Source organism: Camelus dromedarius, chromosome 2 (assembly GCF_036321535.1).
Source record: "Camelus dromedarius isolate mCamDro1 chromosome 2, mCamDro1.pat, whole genome shotgun sequence".
NCBI classification, from domain to species: domain Eukaryota; kingdom Metazoa; phylum Chordata; class Mammalia; order Artiodactyla; family Camelidae; genus Camelus; species Camelus dromedarius.
The window spans coordinates 110,147,430-110,166,150 of record NC_087437.1 but is presented as its reverse complement, the minus strand read 5'-3'; the positions used below and the strand labels follow the sequence as shown (position 1 = coordinate 110,166,150).

At 34.8% G+C, this 18,721-nt stretch overlaps 2 protein-coding genes across 2 annotated transcripts; one reads left to right on the top strand and one right to left on the bottom strand.

Annotated features, from left to right (window-relative positions):
* The first annotated feature begins 4,770 nt into the window (after window positions 1-4,770).
* LOC116155263 (keratin-associated protein 20-2-like) lies at window positions 4,771-5,140 on the top strand. The gene has a single exon (XM_031459405.2). The coding sequence runs from the start codon at window positions 4,791-4,793 to the stop codon at window positions 4,935-4,937; it is 147 nt and encodes a 48-aa protein (XP_031315265.1). The 5' UTR covers window positions 4,771-4,790; the 3' UTR covers window positions 4,938-5,140.
* Window positions 5,141-9,856: 4,716 nt separating this feature from the next.
* Window positions 9,857-10,195, bottom strand: LOC135318785 (keratin-associated protein 6-1-like). Its single transcript, XM_064477165.1, has one exon. It carries the CDS (start codon window positions 10,193-10,195, stop codon window positions 9,857-9,859), a length of 339 nt encoding a protein of 112 aa, XP_064333235.1.
* Between the last annotated feature and the right edge of the window lie 8,526 nt (window positions 10,196-18,721).

Here is an 18,721-nt window from a genome sequence, read left to right as displayed (position 1 = left end):
TTTTAATAATGAAATATGACAAAAGTAATAAAATACATGTGATTGTGTGTACGTGATTCGGTTGCATAAAATTGTATGGGATTGTAGCTCCCATCTTGCTGGAGTAGCTTTCCCTCCCTTCCTGGCTTGGAGAAAGCAAATAACCGTATTTGAGAACCAACATGGCAAGGAACTACAGGTAGCCTTCTGGAGCTGAGAGTGGCCTCCAGCAGGCAGCCTGCAGAGACATCCCACCAACAGTAAATGTTGAGGCCCTCAGTTATACAACCACAAGGAACAAAACTCTGCCAAAACACTTTTTGTAAGTGATGCTAGACATCAAACCACTGATGTAAAACCAGTGTTTCTGTTTAGATTGCACAAGTTTATTAGGTCAACAGAGAAGCTCCAGCATGAAAGTCAAGGCAGTTGCTTGACACCCTCATCCTGAAAAAAGCAGAACTCTGAGGTCACAGGTGAATTTCACCATCTCCCACTTCATGAGGCAAATTCAGAGAATTTGTAGGTTCGATGGTAGGTCAACGACAGACCATACTAGACTTCCATGATGAGGGTAATCAACACCCAATTGAGAGGCACAGAACGTGAGAGGTTCAGAATGGAGAATCCTGAGGTCCAAGTGTAGGGGATGAGAGTCTTCCATGGCATCCTCAATAGTAGTAGCCAAAGCCAGAGCCATAGCCAGAGCCACACCCATAGCCACAGCCCAGTCTGCGGAAGCCACAGCCATAGCAGGACCCATAGCCGCAGCCCAGGCCTCTGTAGCCACAGCAGCCATAGCCACGGCCCGCATAGTAGTTTCCGTAGGAGCCACACATGGTGTTGGTGTTGGGTTGAGGTTGTCCTTGGGTAGAGATGGAGAGTAGAAGTGTCACTTCAGGGTGGACATGTCTCCCTGCAGAGGGCCTTTTATATGTCCTCAGTGTGGGTGTGACCCACCACACCTTCATGACGTTGCCAAACTTTATGACTAATCTAATTAGTTTGTTGTTCCTAAACCATAAGATAAAGCTTCAGAGAAATTCAGGGAGCTTGCTGTCTTGGTTTCTCAGTTTGGTCTCCTCTTATGCCATTGAGGTTTGAATAAAGGAGCTACCCACTCACATCTATGCATTCAGGCCCAAAATTACACATTCATTTTAACTTCCTGGAACCATTCTTTATATCACAGAGATGACATTTTTTAACCATACTCTTATTTGCTCTTGGCCCAAGTTTCATTAAATTTTTCTTCATCAGACTAATAGTCCTTCTGAGTTGTGGAATTTTCTTTTTGATCCAAACTGAGTACCTCCTTCAAGGATTCAATTACGTTTTGATATTGACACCATAGTGTATGTCTCATCATCATGATGTTGATAATAATCCAACTAATTAAAATTTCCCCCAAAAAACCAGTGTGAGCAAGATGTATTGTACTTTTTTACTTATGCTGATGAGTCCAAACACTTATTGTTCAATTTCTGCTGGTGGACGGCAAAACAGAAGTGAGTCTTTGAAATCCAGTTTCTCCACTTTCCACTTGTTTTTCTAAATTGAGTATACCTTCATGCAAATTAGTTAGTTTTCACATTAATATTAGAACTATATTCTAAATGGCCAATAGGGTAACATCACATATCTACATTTATCAACGTACTAAACAGGGGTCTGTGTTTTAATCAGTATGTTCAGTCATGACTCACATTGTACCAGTCACACTGAGTGCTGTTCCATAGTCCTACAGTGAGTTCTCTTGCATAGTCCTAGCATTATTCCTGTCTTTTTTCAAATTTGTGTTATAACCCCTCCCATTGTGAGGCACCAGAAAAGTGAGACTAGTTCATATTAGTTAAAATGTACTTTGTGTCTTTAAGAGAATGTATGTGGTGAGGTGGCAGTATCCACAAATACATGCGTAATCTATCAGTAGGTTTCTGTTATACTATTGATATTTCTGAGTCAAAATGTTATCTTTACATCTTCTTGTAACCTTAGAAAGGGACAGAGAATAGCAGATGTAGGACACCCCCTATATTTTAGCCAATTCTCCTCTGGAGATCAAAAGAATGAAGCTACAAGACTTTTAAAATTTTCCAGTTCATCTCTCCTGAGAAGTATATCTAATAACTCAAAACATCCTTCTTAGTAAAGCAGAATGTTTTCATACTGAGGATCTGACCAAACACATTCATCTGTTCATTCAGTATGTGTCTTTGAATGATTTTTCCATGTGTGTAATTCGGTAGGGTTTTTTGTTTTTTTTGTACAATAGATACAGTCTTGTGACTTTTATTCACCATTTGCTGAATTCAAATATTAGAATTACAAAAAATCCTGTAAATCATTTTCATTAAAATTTCATTATTAGAACTACAAATCATCACTCTATCATTTTCAAATTTCCCATACAGAAAATAAAGGTAGCCTCAACTATCACAAAATCAAGTCAATCAAGTGATAACTTAGAATAAGTTTCCAGTAAAAAAAGAAAAATCACTCAATAACATGATGATCCATCTTCCTCAAGATTATTTATGTTCTTAAAATATCACCTGAAATTGGTGTGACTAATTTGCCTCACTCAGTATATAAAGGACTATAACTGACTTGGGTTTCTTTTCAGGGGTTAGTATTTGATTAAAGTAGCCATAAAATATATTATTTTGTGCAAAACAAAGTCTGATATTTACCCAAATGATAACTTGACATCCTCTTAGATTGTTAATTTTCATCAAAAATTTTACAAAATGAAACTGAGTTCGTGACTCTTCATATCCCCAAACATTTCCCCCATCTTTTTTCCTACATCGTAAAGCATGCAAGACATAAATCAGAGGTGGACCCTCCTAGTGATAGTCCATTGCTTTCCACATTAAGGGTCCTAGATTACACAAAACACCAGCTAAATTTCAATTTCAAAATACTGAAACTCAGAATATCCAATTTTCCAAACATTTCATAGGCTACACCTGTACAAAAAATGTTTCTCTGAAAATCAAATGTATCTGAGTGTTCAGTATTTGTATTCGCTGTGTCTGACAATGCACACCATAGGAAGCACAGCCTTTATGGTTTACCCCGTTATAGCCTTGACCACCTCTATGAGTACGTCTTGTAACACTATTCGTCTCCTTATGGTACACAAAAGTCAATGGCCTCTCTGCTCTTCAGATGTGCCAAGTTTGTTTCCAAATTAAAGCTGCTACATTTGAGTTAGTGACCCTTGCAAGTAACAGCACAACGGCTAGAATCCTCTTTTCCCTTGGGTCTCTCAGAGAGAATTTCCCTGACCATCCCTTCTGAAGTAAACTCTCACCAATACTTCTTAAAATTGCCTTATTTTGCCTTGATTTAATATTTAAATAACTCAACTCTATCAGAAATTAATTATATCATTCACTTTGAGAATTTGCTTTCAGATCTTTGCCTGCATTTTCTGCACTTGCACATTTCAGATTATAAGCTTCATGACAATAGGAACCTTGTCTGTCCTGTTCACGGCTCCATCCCCCATGCAGATAACATTGCCGAACATACAATTGATTCTGAAAGTTTTGATGTATGAAAGAATTTAATAAGTGACTGAATCAATGCAATCAAGGATTATCTAAAAATTATTCTGACTTTCTTATTCTGAAATAATTTTGGAATTGTCAAAAGTTCCAAGAATATATAGCATATACTCTTATACCATTTAATCAATTATTTCTATGTTAGCATCTTCCAAGACCAAGAATAAATTTAGAAATTAGCCTTGTACAATATTCTTAAGCAATTTAGAGACTTTATTTGACTTTCATATTTTTTCCACGAATGGTCATTTTTCTATTCCAGGATCCAGTCCAAGATCCCACAAGGGTTTTGCTTGTCTTTAGCTTCTCCAGTTAGTGACAATTTCTCAGTCTTTAAGTTTTATGGCATTGACAATTTCAAAGAGCCGAAAGTTTTGTAGTATGTTCCTCAGTTTGAGTATGTCTGTTTTCTCATAACAATGTTGAGGTAATGCATTTTGGGCAAAATACAGAAGAGTGGTGCCTATTTCATTGTGTTATAACAGGAGGTTCAAGATGTCACTAAATCTTTGACAGTTTCTGAAATAGATTGTTAAGCTCAAATTACTAATAGAATAAATCCTTTTACTTCTACTATAATCATGGTTCATGGATATAAACTAAAGGATATCATGGTTTTTAATCATTTATCAAATCACAGATGCATGAATACATGCACTGTAAGTCGAAGTCAATAATATTGCTCCAGAAAATTAACAAACAAATTCATCACTCAAAGATCTACAACTGAACCTTGTCAAGTCATCTCTGTGCATTCCACGTATCTTCATTCCTGTCTTCTCCATAAATTTTCCACTGTCCTTTTGTACTTTGAAGCCACACATTCATTCCCAAGGCTGCATATATGCAGATAGAAGGAGGAAATTATTGAATGAAACTAAGATTTTCAATAGGTAGACTCTACTGGAGTTATATGGACACATGGCAGATAGAATATAGTTTAAATTTGGAATCTAGAATAAACAAGCCACCAAATTAGGAGAAGACTCTCTCATTAAATGCACATGATTTCACGATAGGCATCGTGACACACAACAGAGTTGTCTTGGCTTGGATATATTGGTTTTGAAGAATTCCTGAGATGGTCTTCATGCTAATGAGTTTAAAATATGAGTCCAACAGTAATTTAGGTTTGCCCCACATAACACTCTGTTGGTATATAGGGCCCTGTGCAGATTATAAATTTAAGACTCTAGAAACTGACTCTGCCCTTTGACTGAGCCTTCTTCTCACATCATGAGCTTCTACAACAACTACTGTGGTGGCCTGGGCTATGGCTATGGTGGCCTGGGATGTGGCTATGGACGTGGCTACGGTGGCTATGGCTATGCCTGCTACCGCCCATGCTGCTATGGAAGATACTGGTCTTCTGGCTTCTACTGAGAAGTTCTAGATGCTCATCTGTTCAGGATGTTCTCTGATGAGGCACCATGGGTACCTCCTGCACTAATTGTAATAAGGATGTTCTTGTCTGTTCAGTAATGACTACTGAAGCTTAGAGTACCATGCAACAGCAGACCTTTTTTGACAGAATTGCCTGAGTGTCCAACCATTTAGAAAAATATTCATTTGATCTATGTTACTAACTGAATACAATCTTAACCATTTACATTTTGGGAAAATGTCAAAATTGATTTTTCATTAAAGTTATTCTGTTTTTCACATGTATAATAATTTCATGCATATTTATTTATGTAGATTTCTTGTGATTGTATGTGTATGTGTGTTTGTGAGTTGTGTGTGAGATGGCTGGATATTTCACTCTCTATAGTTGACAATTTATATGTGTGGATGAAAAGTTATATTTAACTAGTGCTTTTCTATTATGTGTTTTTTGTGAACATATCCAAGATCTACTGTTGTCTGCCTTGATTTCATCAAATCTTTATCTTTGAAACAGTCAAAGTTTGACTAAAGAGATCAGGAAGATGGTAGCTCTTTTCACCACTTAATGCTGTTTTTTTAAATATATCATCCTTTCCTGATACTTAGTATTTGAATACGCTCTGGAAGGATGTAACTTTTCCTTCTCAGTTTTATATTACTGCCTGTTCCTTTCCTCCTTGATAATAAGTACTTGAACTCATCTTATGCACTGTAGCTGCACAGAGGGCTTTCTTTCATTCTCTCATTGTCACAGGAAGCAGTAGAATCAAGGCCATTTTCAGTGAAATTTTCAAGAGTCAGTCTTCACTTGCCTTTTGGAAAGAGATCTATTATGCTTCATAACAAGGCAGTGGCTTTCGTCGACTAAAATCGTGCTAGCATAAATCTGACCCAGAATATAGACTGCAAATTGTGTCCCTGATTCTGGTAGTCTGAGTAATGTTCAATAAAGCTGTTCATAGTAACTTTACTTACTTCAGTCCATTTACTATTATTAAGTATTAGTAATACTGTCAACAGTGATAAAATACACCTCAATATCTATTATTTTTTAGTAAGTAATGTTAGAATTAATGGGACCTAAGACTCAAAGCAAGTCCATACACAATTATTTTCTGAAAAAGAATCAGAGTATGAGTGAGGTCAAATGCATGTTTTCTGGAACCATCAATGGGGAATAATTATGTAGACATGTCTTCCCTCATCAGCTTAAGGCAGACTATACGTGGACTAGGTGTGATTTCAACTTTTAAAAATTACTTTGTTCTTTCTGACCTAGCATATGGTCTATCTTGGAGAACGTTCTACACGTGCACTTGAGAGAAATTTGTGCTCTCTTTTTGCTGGGTGTTCACTAGAGGAGTGCCAGGTCCAGCTGCTTTATAGAGTTCTTCAACTATTTATATTAGAATTTTCTGTATAGTTGTTCTATCCGTTATTCAAAGGGGGATATTGAAACCTCCAACTATTATTATTGCAATCTCTTTCCCTTTTCATTCTGTCAATTTTTTGATTATTGTGTAATGGAGCTCTGTTTTTAGGTATATAGGAATTTAAAATCATTGTAACTTCCTGATAGATTGCCATATTTATCATTACAATATATTCTTCCCTCTCTGTTAAAATATTTTGTTTCTATGTTTATTTAATCTAGTATTATTATATCCACTCTAGCTTTCTAATGGTTACTGATTGCAAACAAATATATTTTTTAAGAAAATTTGATTAATGAAATATTTTTCGGATGGCTAGTCTAAAATCTTTGTCAGATAATTTGAATATTTGATTAACTTTGTGTTAACTGCAGTTGACTGTCTTTCTCATTCTGTTATAATTTTCTTATTTGGTGATATGATGATATGAAAGTAATTTTGTGTGTTCAAGGCATCTTGATTCTATTTAAATCTTTTAAAAAAAACAGTAAGTCACCTCATTTAGATTTAGCATATGGGCATTGTGAGCTATGACTCATAATTTTCAGAGTTGTTGCAGTGTTCTTTTGGTCTGTTTGGTTGATCCTGACCACTGGTTGTCCCACTGCTCCCTGTCATGGCTCCTGAAAGTACAGAAAGAATTTCAATGGTCCATGTCTTTTTGGTGGAGGACTGACATGGCGAGATTTCCCACCTGTCTCCCTCACTGTCAGGATATCCCTGGATGGGATAGGAGAATGTTAATTACAAAAGGACAGAGACTTCTTGAATTTGGACATAACTCCCTCTAAATAACACGTGAAATAAAAAAGAAATCATATGGGGCATTGAAAACTATCTTAAAGTGATTAATAATGAAATGCAACATAACAAATGTAGATTTACCAATGCAGAAGTGATTAGAGGAAAATTTGTACCTTTAATTATGTTAGATAAAAAGGACATTTAAAAAATCAATGCTCTAAGATTTGTTAAAAATCTATAAAGAAGAGAAATTTAAACATAATGTAAGAAGGATGAAGGAAAAATAAAGACATGAGTAGAATCAATTCAATAGAAAAAGAATAAATGATAGGAAAATCAGCAATACTCACAGAAGGCACTTTGGTCAGATAAAATTGATAAAACCTAGAAAAACTGATAAAGAATCGAGAATAGAGAATACAAATTATCAATCTGAAAAATGAAAGAAGCAACACCTTTTCGATTCAACTGGCTCCAAAATAAGTGGATCTTTTGAAGAATGTTTTGCCTATAAATTTCACAACATAAATGAAATGAAAAGTTTCTTTTAAATATAAAAATTATCAGCAGGAATTCAAATAGATCAGAATAGTACCATAACTGGTAAAGAAAGTGAATTTATAATTAAAATTACCTTTGCAAAATGAAAAATCTGGGCTCAGAAATATTTACTGGTAAATTCTATTAAATGTTCATACAGCATAAACATGGGTAATGGAAGTAAATGGCAGTAGCCTAGTAATTTAACCCCCAATATTTTTCTCCAAAGCAATATCTAGCAATAGATATATTACACTTCTGAGTATTTTATTTATTTACTAAAAACAGACCCCATTTTTATGAAGAACACATACATATAGCTCTATCTATCAAGGAAAATTAGATAGAAACACAGTAGTAATAATGGACAAATTTAATATATCACTCAGAACAAACATATCAAAAAGAAAAAAAATAAGTAAAAAGAGGGAAGACCTAAAAATGTAATTAATTAGTATAATTAGTTTTCAGGGATGTATATTCACGTCTATACAGGTAGTAGAGAACAAACTTCTCAACCTTTCATAGAAAATACATAAAAAATTGATCATATATTAGGTCACAAACACATTATTGGTAGGGTTTACAATTAATACTGCTGAAAACATTTTCTGATTGTTATGCTTTAAAGCTAAAAATTGTTAACAAAAACTAAAGATAAAAAATCCTGTTCACCTGGAGATTAAATCTTTGATTAAAGAACTCTCATCTGAAAGAGAACATATAATATGAGATTATAGATTTTCAAATAAATAGTGGTAATAATAATAGTACTTAACAGAATCTACAAGAAAACTTCAAGCAGTAATTAGTGCAAAATTCATAGCACTGAATACTTCTGTTAATAAAAATGAAAGAAATAACATAAATAAGTTAATATCCCAGGTTAAAAAAATTTTCATAAAGAAAAGTGAAGTGGAAACCAAAGAATTTGCAAAGTAATAAACAGAGAAGCATAAATTAATAAATTAGAAGAGAAAAAAGTAATAGACTTTTTAAATGATTCAAAATGCTACTATTTGAAAAATTTAGCATTTTAAATCTTGCTAATTTGATCATGAGAAAAAAAGAAAAGGAAGCATTAACAAAATAAGAAATAACAAAAGTAGAATAAACATGGAAACAAGAAGTTTTAAAAATGATATGAATCAATTTGCAGATCTTTAAGGATATAAATTTGAAAAGCTAGATGCAACAGATGATTTCCTAAAGGAATCAGATTACCAAACTTCACACAATTACACTGAGAATTTATAAAGAGACTGATTCCTTAGAAGAAACAACAACAACAAAAAGCCATTACAGAAATATCATACAAAATATTTCAGATGCAGATAATTTCTCAGGGAAATTCTACCAAATCTTCAGATGTAGAATAATTTGATGTTCTATAAATGGTTCCCCAGCACTGCAAATGAGCGTAACTTGTATTGCTATCAATACATGTGGTGGGCAAATTATTAAGGTGCCTTCATGATTTCTGCCTCTTGATATCAATGCCCTAGTAATGCCCTTGTCTTGAGTGTGGACAAGAGTTTCTATTCACTTCTAAAACAGAATATGACAAAAGTAATAAAATACATGTGATTGTGTGTATGTGATTCTGTTACACAAAATTATATAGGATTGTAGCTCCCATCTTGCTGTAGTAGCTTTCCCTCCCTTCCTGGCTTGGAGAAAGCAAACAACTGTATTTGAGAACCAACATGGCAAGGAACTACAGGCCGCCTCCTGGAGCTGAGAGTGGCCTCCAGCAGGCAGCCTGCAGAGGCATCCTGCCAACAGTCAATGCTGACGCCCTCAGTTATACAACCACAAGGAACGAAATTCTGCCAAAACACTGTTTGTAAGTGATGTTGGACATCAAATAACTGCCATAAAACCAGTTTTTCTGTTTAGATTGAAGAAGTTTATTAGGTCAACAGAGAGACAAGCTCCAACGTGAAAGTCAAGGCAGTTGCTTGACACCATCACCCTGATGAAAGCAGAACTCTGAGGCCACAGGTGAATTTCGCCATCTCCCACTTCATGAGGTAAATTCAGGAAATTTGTAGGTTCATTAGTAGGTCAACAACAGACCATACTAGACTTCCACGATGAGGGTAATCATCACCCAAGAGAGAGGCACAGAACATGAGAGGTTTAGAATGGGGAATCCTGAGGTCCAGATGGAGAGGATGAGAGTCTTCCATGGTGTCCTCAATAGTAGTAGCCAAAGCCAGAGCCATAGCCAGAGCCACACCCATAGCCACAGCCACAGAGAGAGCGGGAGCCAAAGCCATAGCCACACCCATAGCCACAGCCTAGTCTGCGGAAGCCACAGCCATAGCAGGACCCATAGCCGCAGCCCAAGCCTTCGTAGCCACAGCAGCCATAGCCACGGCCCCCATAGTAGTTTCCGTAGTAGCCGCACATGGTGTTGGTGTTGGATTGAGGTTGTCCTTGGGTAGAGAAGGAGAGTAGAAGTGTCACTTCAGGGTGGACATGTCTCCCTGCAGAGGGCCTTTTATATGTCCTCAGTGTGAGTGGAATCCACATGTGGTCATGTCATGGGCTGATTTTCCGGACTGATGTGAGTAATTTGTTGACACAGGTTTAATCATAGCTTCAAAGGCAATGAGGAAATAATGCTTTGTTTTAGCATATCTGAACCAGTCTGTGGGCCATTAAGAGAATCAATTGTCTCATCCTGAAAGCCTTATTCATGAGATCTTTAAATTATCCTTCTGTAATTAATCTTTATGTCAATAAATAGCATTTTTATTGACAAATTCTGAGCTGCTCCAGACAAACAATAAATTTACCTTCTTTTTATTGACATTCAACAGATTATAGTATTCAATCCTAACTTTGAACTTTTCCTTCTATTACCTTCTCTCCAAATCTATTATTTTTCTATAGGATTTTTTCTTTTTTTCTCATGAGAGATGGTTTACTACTAAAAGCCATATAGTTATCACTCAGCTTCATGAAGCTTTTGACAAAAAAAGCAAATAGTTTGATAATCTGGAACACCAGCCCTGAAAAAACGGGACTTTTCTTTCTCATTTACATTTATATTTTGTAAATTTTTACCATTCCATCTTTATAATATGACATGTTTTCCCCCATGGTTTCAAGTTTATACCCTGAATCCACATTTAGAAATAAATAGAATGATGAGATTTTGATTTATGAAATCACCTTTTCATGAAATAATTTTTTCAAAATTTACATATTTGTATCCTTTGTGATCTGGCTGAAAGGTGACTGTGGCATTTCTTTATTTAAAACAATAATACTGGCAGAGACATCTTTCATGGAACCTGCTAGATTTTGCCTACCAAACATGCTCTTGGTAATGTATCCCATAATGTGAAAGATATAAAAATACAGATGATGATGGTGATGATGATAATGATTACTGCAATGAAGGTTATAGTTGAATTTAAATGTTAAGTCAAATAACACTCTGAAATTTTATGTTCCAAGAAAAATCAACCCCTAGCAATCAGTAGAGTGTAGTAGCTAAGGATAAAATGAGTACTACTCTTTGTCTGCACATAGTCACCATGAATTTTCCTTTAGAAAACTACTCTAATTTTATCTTTCCTTTAGAAGCATAGTTCTAAATGTGCATTCCTTTATTTACATCATTTATTTGTGTGAATGTATGTGTGCTGTATGAATATTTGTGGGTACTTCTTGTGCTTGTGTGTGTGTGTTTCTGTGTGTGTGTGTGTACACCTGCTGCTCTTCTACTGAGAGCTGGGGAGGTGCACTTCCAGGACCATCAAATCTTGCTACTTTCAGGGAGAAAACCCTCATTCACAATGTCTTAAGGACTTGCAGTAGGGGAACACCACCATGACTGAAATGATTAACACAGAGGAATATGGCTGAGGCACCAACTAGTATCTCCTACAAGAATCTTAAAATGTTGCTTGCTGACGTACCTACAAAAAGGTTGGATGAAAGAAAAAAATAGTAGCTTAAGCTTCCTTGTAGAATAAAGAAAAGATCACCTATGGAGAAGATGAAAGGGAAGTGAGTAAAATACATACACAAAGTCTTTTATATGGTGTTATAAACAGTGAGCTCTTTCTGATAAACTGATGTCTCCCTCAAGAATAATGGATACTCCTAATTAGGCAAACTGAAACCAAAAAAATCTAAATATCTTTCTTTAAAGTTGTCTCTGTATGAGAGCTTTACATATGAACATGCATAAATTTTAGTAGAATAAATCTTTAGTCTCACTACTGGGTTTGCTTGGGACAATCTTTTTAAGAATAGAACTACAGGAAAATAACCAGCTATTCAAAATTAGGAGATCAATCAGAGGACTCAGAATGAGCCCAGTTTTTGAAATAGTGCTGTTAGAAAGAATATTTTGACATATTTTTTCATTTTAGATTTTATAATATTTAAGAGCCATGTAATTATAAATGTCTAACAGATCTACAGGCAAATCGCAAAATACGGAAAAAGGAAATATTTGTTTGTCATGAAAGAGCTAATTTCCCAAAGTAAATATCCATTCCAATGCTAAGCCAGTAATATGAGGTGAGACAGGGTACAGTGCAAAATTCAGAAATTCTCTTAGAATTTGGAGTAAAATTGTAAATAGATAAAAATTATACAAAAATGTGAGCTATGCAGAATAAATTCTAGGTATTCAATATAGGAGAGTAAGAATTTCACAAAAAAAGTGACAGAGGGAAAAGGAGCAGGAGAACATTTAATGAAAGATTTTTAGGAAGGGAAGTTCCAAAACATAAATTTGATCTTCCCAAATATTTAGTTTAGACATTATGAGAAACATTAACAATTTATATTTCTATACAAAGAGGCAAAAAAGCATGTGGTTTTGAGACTTGTGCCTTGAGTAAGTTACTTCATACCCTTACTTTTTTGACGTAGTAAAATGGAGAGAATTTTATCACATCTTAAGGTTGGTCTGAGGATTATGTGAGATAGTGCACATAAGCTACTTCACACAGCAGTTGCCCCATGATATACAACTAATAATTGGTTTTTAATTATTACTGCAACTGTTAAAATAACCATTATAAAGTTACACAAAGTTTTGACATAGAATTCTATGAACAGCACCAGGCAAGATAAACAGAGGATTGTCTTACGTAGTCAAAGACACAGAAAAAACAATGCATAACACATATGAAATGATATGTGTTAATGATAACACATATGAAATGATAACACATATGAAACATTTATTAAACCCCAGGCATGTTCTAAATGCTTTGCATATTTTAACATGTTTAATTCTCATAAAAATCTGAGAATAGTTTGTAAATTTTATGTAAGAATGCCAAGGTCAAAGGAGTTACACAATTCGCCCAACATCATAGGCGTGACCTAAATCTTAGTGCACTATAATTATATACACATTCCAGCTGATGAGAGAGTCTGAGAGTTGCTACCCCTATTATAATGATAATGGATTATTTATAATAGAAATCCATGAATTTAGACTGGTATAAATAAATGAAAAATCAAGTGGAAAGTAAAACTTGCTTGAGGTAGAATGCCAGTTAATATATTTGAGAAAAAATAATGAAAATCGGAAAAGTCAATATTTGCAATTCATCATCGTAATAAATAATTGAGGCAAGAAAGAAAAACAAATGGTAGGAGTAGGGGTAAGCTTTGGAATATGAGTGGAATACTTATATATTCACAAAATATCTCTACGAAAATACTTTTTAATTGCTAAAAGAATAATAAAAGTAACTTTCAAGCAGAGAAATCTGGTTCTCAACATATTGATCAAGTGACAACATTAACTATCACTGGTGGAAGACATCACCTGCAAGTGCCTACCTGAAGGATACAATAAAACCAAACATAATTACTTCCTTTATTTACTTGATAAAATGCCTAACTTTGTTCTAATTAGTAGGAAACTTTTGACAAGTCCAAACTGTGGAATATTCTAACAGAAAAAATCTCCTATAATCTACAAAAATATTAAGGTTATGGAAAAGACTAGACAGCATGACAACTGGATCCATAGCATGATCCTGGATTAAATTGTTTTTCTATGAAAGCTTTATAGGAGTAATTGATTCATGGATGAGTATTATGAAAACAAAGGGAAGAAAGCAGACTCAGACAGAGGGGAAAGTTTAGTTGGCTGTAGGCTCAGTGGAGACCTCAGAGAATTGTCTGGAGACTCTGAAGTTGAGATGTCCCAAGAGTTGCTGGGTTCGAGCAAGGTGTGTTACTATACCTTACACCAATCAGTCATCATGGGCTGGCTGCAGGAAGTGGACATGACCTCTTGAGAGAGGTGCTTTTCCACTGAGGCAGTTCCTTTGATGGGCTGTCAGCTGATGGCATTCTGCCTGGAATGCTGTCAGCAGCTGTACTGCAATTTCTTCATTGTTGAAGGGGGGATGGGTTGGATATCACAGTATTCTATGGAGTACTACTGTACAAAATAATTTCAGAAGACGGCTACCAAAGTTGAATGCACAACATTTAAATAAAATATACATGTTTTGGGATCAATCCAGTCAAAAATATAAAAAAAAATTACTATTAAAGTCTTTAAGTGATCTACCTCTTAAACAGAGCTCTCAATGATACATTGTTCATGCTTCATATGTTTAATTTTGTTCTTAGACTTTGTTGTAGAACACACAGTTACCCACTCAATGCTTGATTGAACCATCACTTTCTTAATTTTTCACATATCTAATGATTTTAATCTTTGTCTTAAAAATATTTATTTATGAAATATACAAATATTATAGTTTATACAATCAGAAAAAAGCAGATTGTGACATATTTTAGTAAATAATTGTCTTGTAGTGTTAACATCATGAAATAATAAAAGTCTGGGGAAATGTTCTAGACTTCATGAAATGCTAGATTACAACAGACCATAACTGCAAAATGTGGTAATTCCCATTAATTTTATTCTATATCAAAAATAAATGTTATAAAAACAATTGGAGAAATATTGGACAAGGTTTATGAATGAGACAATAGTATTGTATAAAAGCTATATTTATTTTTGTGATAATGGAATTGTGGTTAAGTGTGGAGCTATACTATTCATTTCAGTATGAAGTGTCATGAAGTCTGCAACGTATTTTCAAATGTTTCAGGAATAATGTTTTGAGTATCCATGTGTGTGTATAGAAATAGAGAAAGAGAGAGAGGGAGAGACAGAGAGACAGCAAGACAGAGAGGAAACAAAACTAGCAAGCTATTAATAACTGCCAAATCAATCTAGGTGAACAGTATTTATGTGTTCACAGTGCTTCTTTTGAGACTTAACTGAAGGACAGAGATTTTTCAAAATTAAATTCTGGGAGAAATACATTTATATCTAGAAAAGTATTATTATTAGAGTACTAGAATCTACAATGATTCATTTTTTAATGTCTAAATTTAAGTGCTTCCTGTTTGAAAGAATGAATGTGAGCATAGAGGCTAAAAAGAGTAAAAAGTACAAAAAAAAGATTAAATATTAAATGAAAGAGTGAAAAAAATACGCACCCTTTGAATAATAAAGAGGGGTAAACAAGAATACCTTAATGAATATATACAGCATAAATAAAATGTATGCTTGTTTCTGAAATAAGGAGAGAAAAATGAAAATGCTTCATATAGTGGTGAGTGGGATTGGGATGGAGGGGTAAACCATAGAGTGAGAATTCTCTGAGTATATGTTTTTATGTAATTCTGATTTTTGAACCACATAAACATTCAACATATTTAAAAAGAACTAATGTACCTATGATTGAATATAAATAGAAACAAAATAATTCTATAGAAAAAATGGTTGGTATAATTAATTACTCAGGAAGAAAATTAATTCACATCAAAGTTGAGCACAATACTCTACAATCCTTGGTAAGATACGTTCTAATGCTAAAAATACTGCTAATGGGTATTGTTTTCAATGTGGCAATTCACAGTGCATTTTGGGGGTAAGGTAGACTAGAGTAAATATAGTGATGTAATTGGAGTTCAGAGTCTTCATTGTAAAGAAAAAGAGACACAATTGTGAAATAGAATAAGATGTAAAGGGATCATTTGAATTTCAGTTTTAGTTGGAAATATTCATAACGTGAAGACTTGAGACAAGTGAACAAGCTATTGTGATTAAAAAGGAGATGTTTGGGACTGTTAGTGGTGGCTTTTAGATTCAAGTTAAATATGTTAGAGCAGCTAAGAATGTGTACCAACTTTACTTACATTCAGACATGTGTTTTGGAAAATTACAATCAATAACAATCTTATCAGTCTATAACTAAGGATCTATTATCGAATTTGAGTCATTATTTATTTTATTTGTGTTCAATAATTACAACCCATAGGCAAGCCAAATTAGTTTTAATTTTTTGAGACGGGCAAGCATAGGCCATCCAATTTTTGCATGCCATTAAATTAAATAGCATACCATTAAATCCTAAGCTTCAAATATAAAGTAAACAAGAAAGACAAGTTTTCATAAAAGAATGGCTTTTAAAAAAATGGTCTCTTTATTTTCTTATCTTTCCAGGGATCTTACTTCTTTCTTTGGCTTCAACTTTACTACCTTGGACCAAAATTAATGGCGATATATCCATGATCTTATATTAATACAGCACTTAAATTCATTCCTGTCCAACCCAAGAGCTAGAAATTCCATATCAAGAGGAGATAATTGACAAGTCAACAGATACATTAGTCCCAGAAAATTATGGAGAAACAAAGGATTACAGCTACAATTGTGAAATTACACAAGTCACAGGAAAGAAAAACTTCAAGACAAACAAGAGTATCAAATGCCATTAAATGGCTCTGAACTGAAATATGGATTGGATGTTAAAAAAGGTGTCACTTTTTCAAAAAAATAAAGCCACAGTTCAGGGCACTTAAACATTTGGTGGAGGCAGGGTAGGTTTAAACTTTTCTACCTGTTCTGCTAGGCAAGAACAGGAAACACCTCTTGTTTAAATATACCTAAACTTAAGATTAAAATTGGATAAATGAGTATCAACATTGTATTTTCTAAAGGATTTCACACAGAGGAAGATTTTAGTATAATTCTCTTGTAGTACATAGTGTTTTCAGGCAATAGTTAACTATATTGGGAAATATAACTTCAATCCTAATGATAGACCAACAAACACGTATCACTGCTTTAACAGAGCAGAACACTGAGGGCTATAAGATTTCTGCTTTCTTATGTCAAATTCAAGGATTTGGTAGAAATATTCAAAGAAGATATTCCCTAAGTAAGAAAATTATTTCCTTTAGTTCAAGAAGGAAAAAGGAAGTCAAAATGACAAATATGACACTTTAAATAAAAAAAAAGAAATAGGTTTATTATTCCAGATTGAACAGGTTTATTAGGAAAATAGAGAAATGGCTCCTGCATGAAAGTCAAAAGGCAGTTTCTGTGATGGCATCATTCCAATGAGAGACCATGAATAGAGTTCTCAAATGAATTTCACATTCTTCCACTTTTTTAGGAGTTAAATACAGAAAGGGAAAGGTTGGTGTATTAGATCCAAGGACACAGGAAGGCAAGTCTTCAAGAAGACTCAGAACATGAGGGATTCAGAACTGGGGAATCCTGAGGTCCAGGTGGAGAGGATGAGAGTCTTCCATGGTGCCCTCAATAGTAGTAGCCAAAGCCAGAGCCAGAGCCAGAGCCAGAGCCACACCCAAAGCCACAGCCACAGAGAGAGCGGGAGCCAAAGCCATAGCCACAGCCATAGCCACAGCCCAATCTGTGGAAGCCACAGCCATAGCAGGACCCGTAGCCGCAGCCAAGGCCTCCGTAGCCACAGCAGCCATAGCCACGGCCCCCATAGTAGTTTCCGTAGTAGCCACACATGGTGTTGGTGTTGGTTTTGGGTTGAGGTTGTCCTTGGGTAGAAGGAGAGTAGAAGTGTCACTTCAGGGTGGACATGTCTCCCTGCAGAGGACCTTTTATAAGTCCTCAGTGTGGGTGTGACCCTCCACACCTTCATGACGTTGCCAAACTTTATGAGTAATCTAATTAGTTTGTTGTTCCTCAACCATAAGATAAAGCTTCAGAGAAATTCAGGGTGCTTGCTGTCTTGGTTTCTCAGTTGGGACTCATCCAATTGAGGGTTTCAATGAGAGGAGAACCCACTCCCACCTACACAGTCCTGCCCCCAATTACAAGTTCATCTTACCTCTTGGAACCATCCTTTATATGAAGAGAGATGACATTTGTTAGTCTCACTCTTATTTGCTCTTGGTCCCAGTTAGTTTCACTATTTTTTTTTAAATTTTCATAATACCAACACTTCTTTTGACTTGTGGATTTTTCTCTTCTTGATGCAAATTAATTATCTTCTTTAGGGATTCAGTTTCTTTTCTATATTGAAAGCATAGTGTGTCTTTCAATCCCATGATGTTGATAATAATCCAATTAATTAAAATTTCCAAAAAAAAAGTCTGGGCAAAATGTATTGTACTTTTTTACTTATGCTGATGAGTATAAACACTTTTTGTTCAATTTCCACTGGAGGACTGCAAAACAGAAGTGATTCCTTGGAATCCAATTTCTCCACTTTGTTTTTCTAAATTGAGTACACATTTATACAAATTAGTTAGCTTTCTCATTAATATTAGAATTATATTCTAAGTAACCAATAGAGTAACATCATATATCTACATTTATCAGTGTGATGAATAGAGGTCTGGTCCTTCATCAATCTGTCCAATCATTACTCACCTTGTACCAGTCACACTGAATTCTCTTGCATAGCCCTAGCATTATTACCATCTTTTTTCAAGTTAATGAGATAATCCTCCCATTAGGAGGCACCAGAAAAGTGAGACTAGTTCATATTACAGTTAAAATATACTTTGTATCTTTAAGAGAATATACGTAGAGAGGTGGCATTATCCACAAATACATGTGTAATCTATCAGTAGGTTTCTGTTATTCTAATGATATTTCTGAGTCAAAATATTATTCTTACATATCTTCTCATAACCTTAGAAAGGGACAGAGAATAGAAAATGTAGGGCATCCCCTGTATTTTAGTCATTTCTTCTCTGGAGATCATAAACATGAAGCCA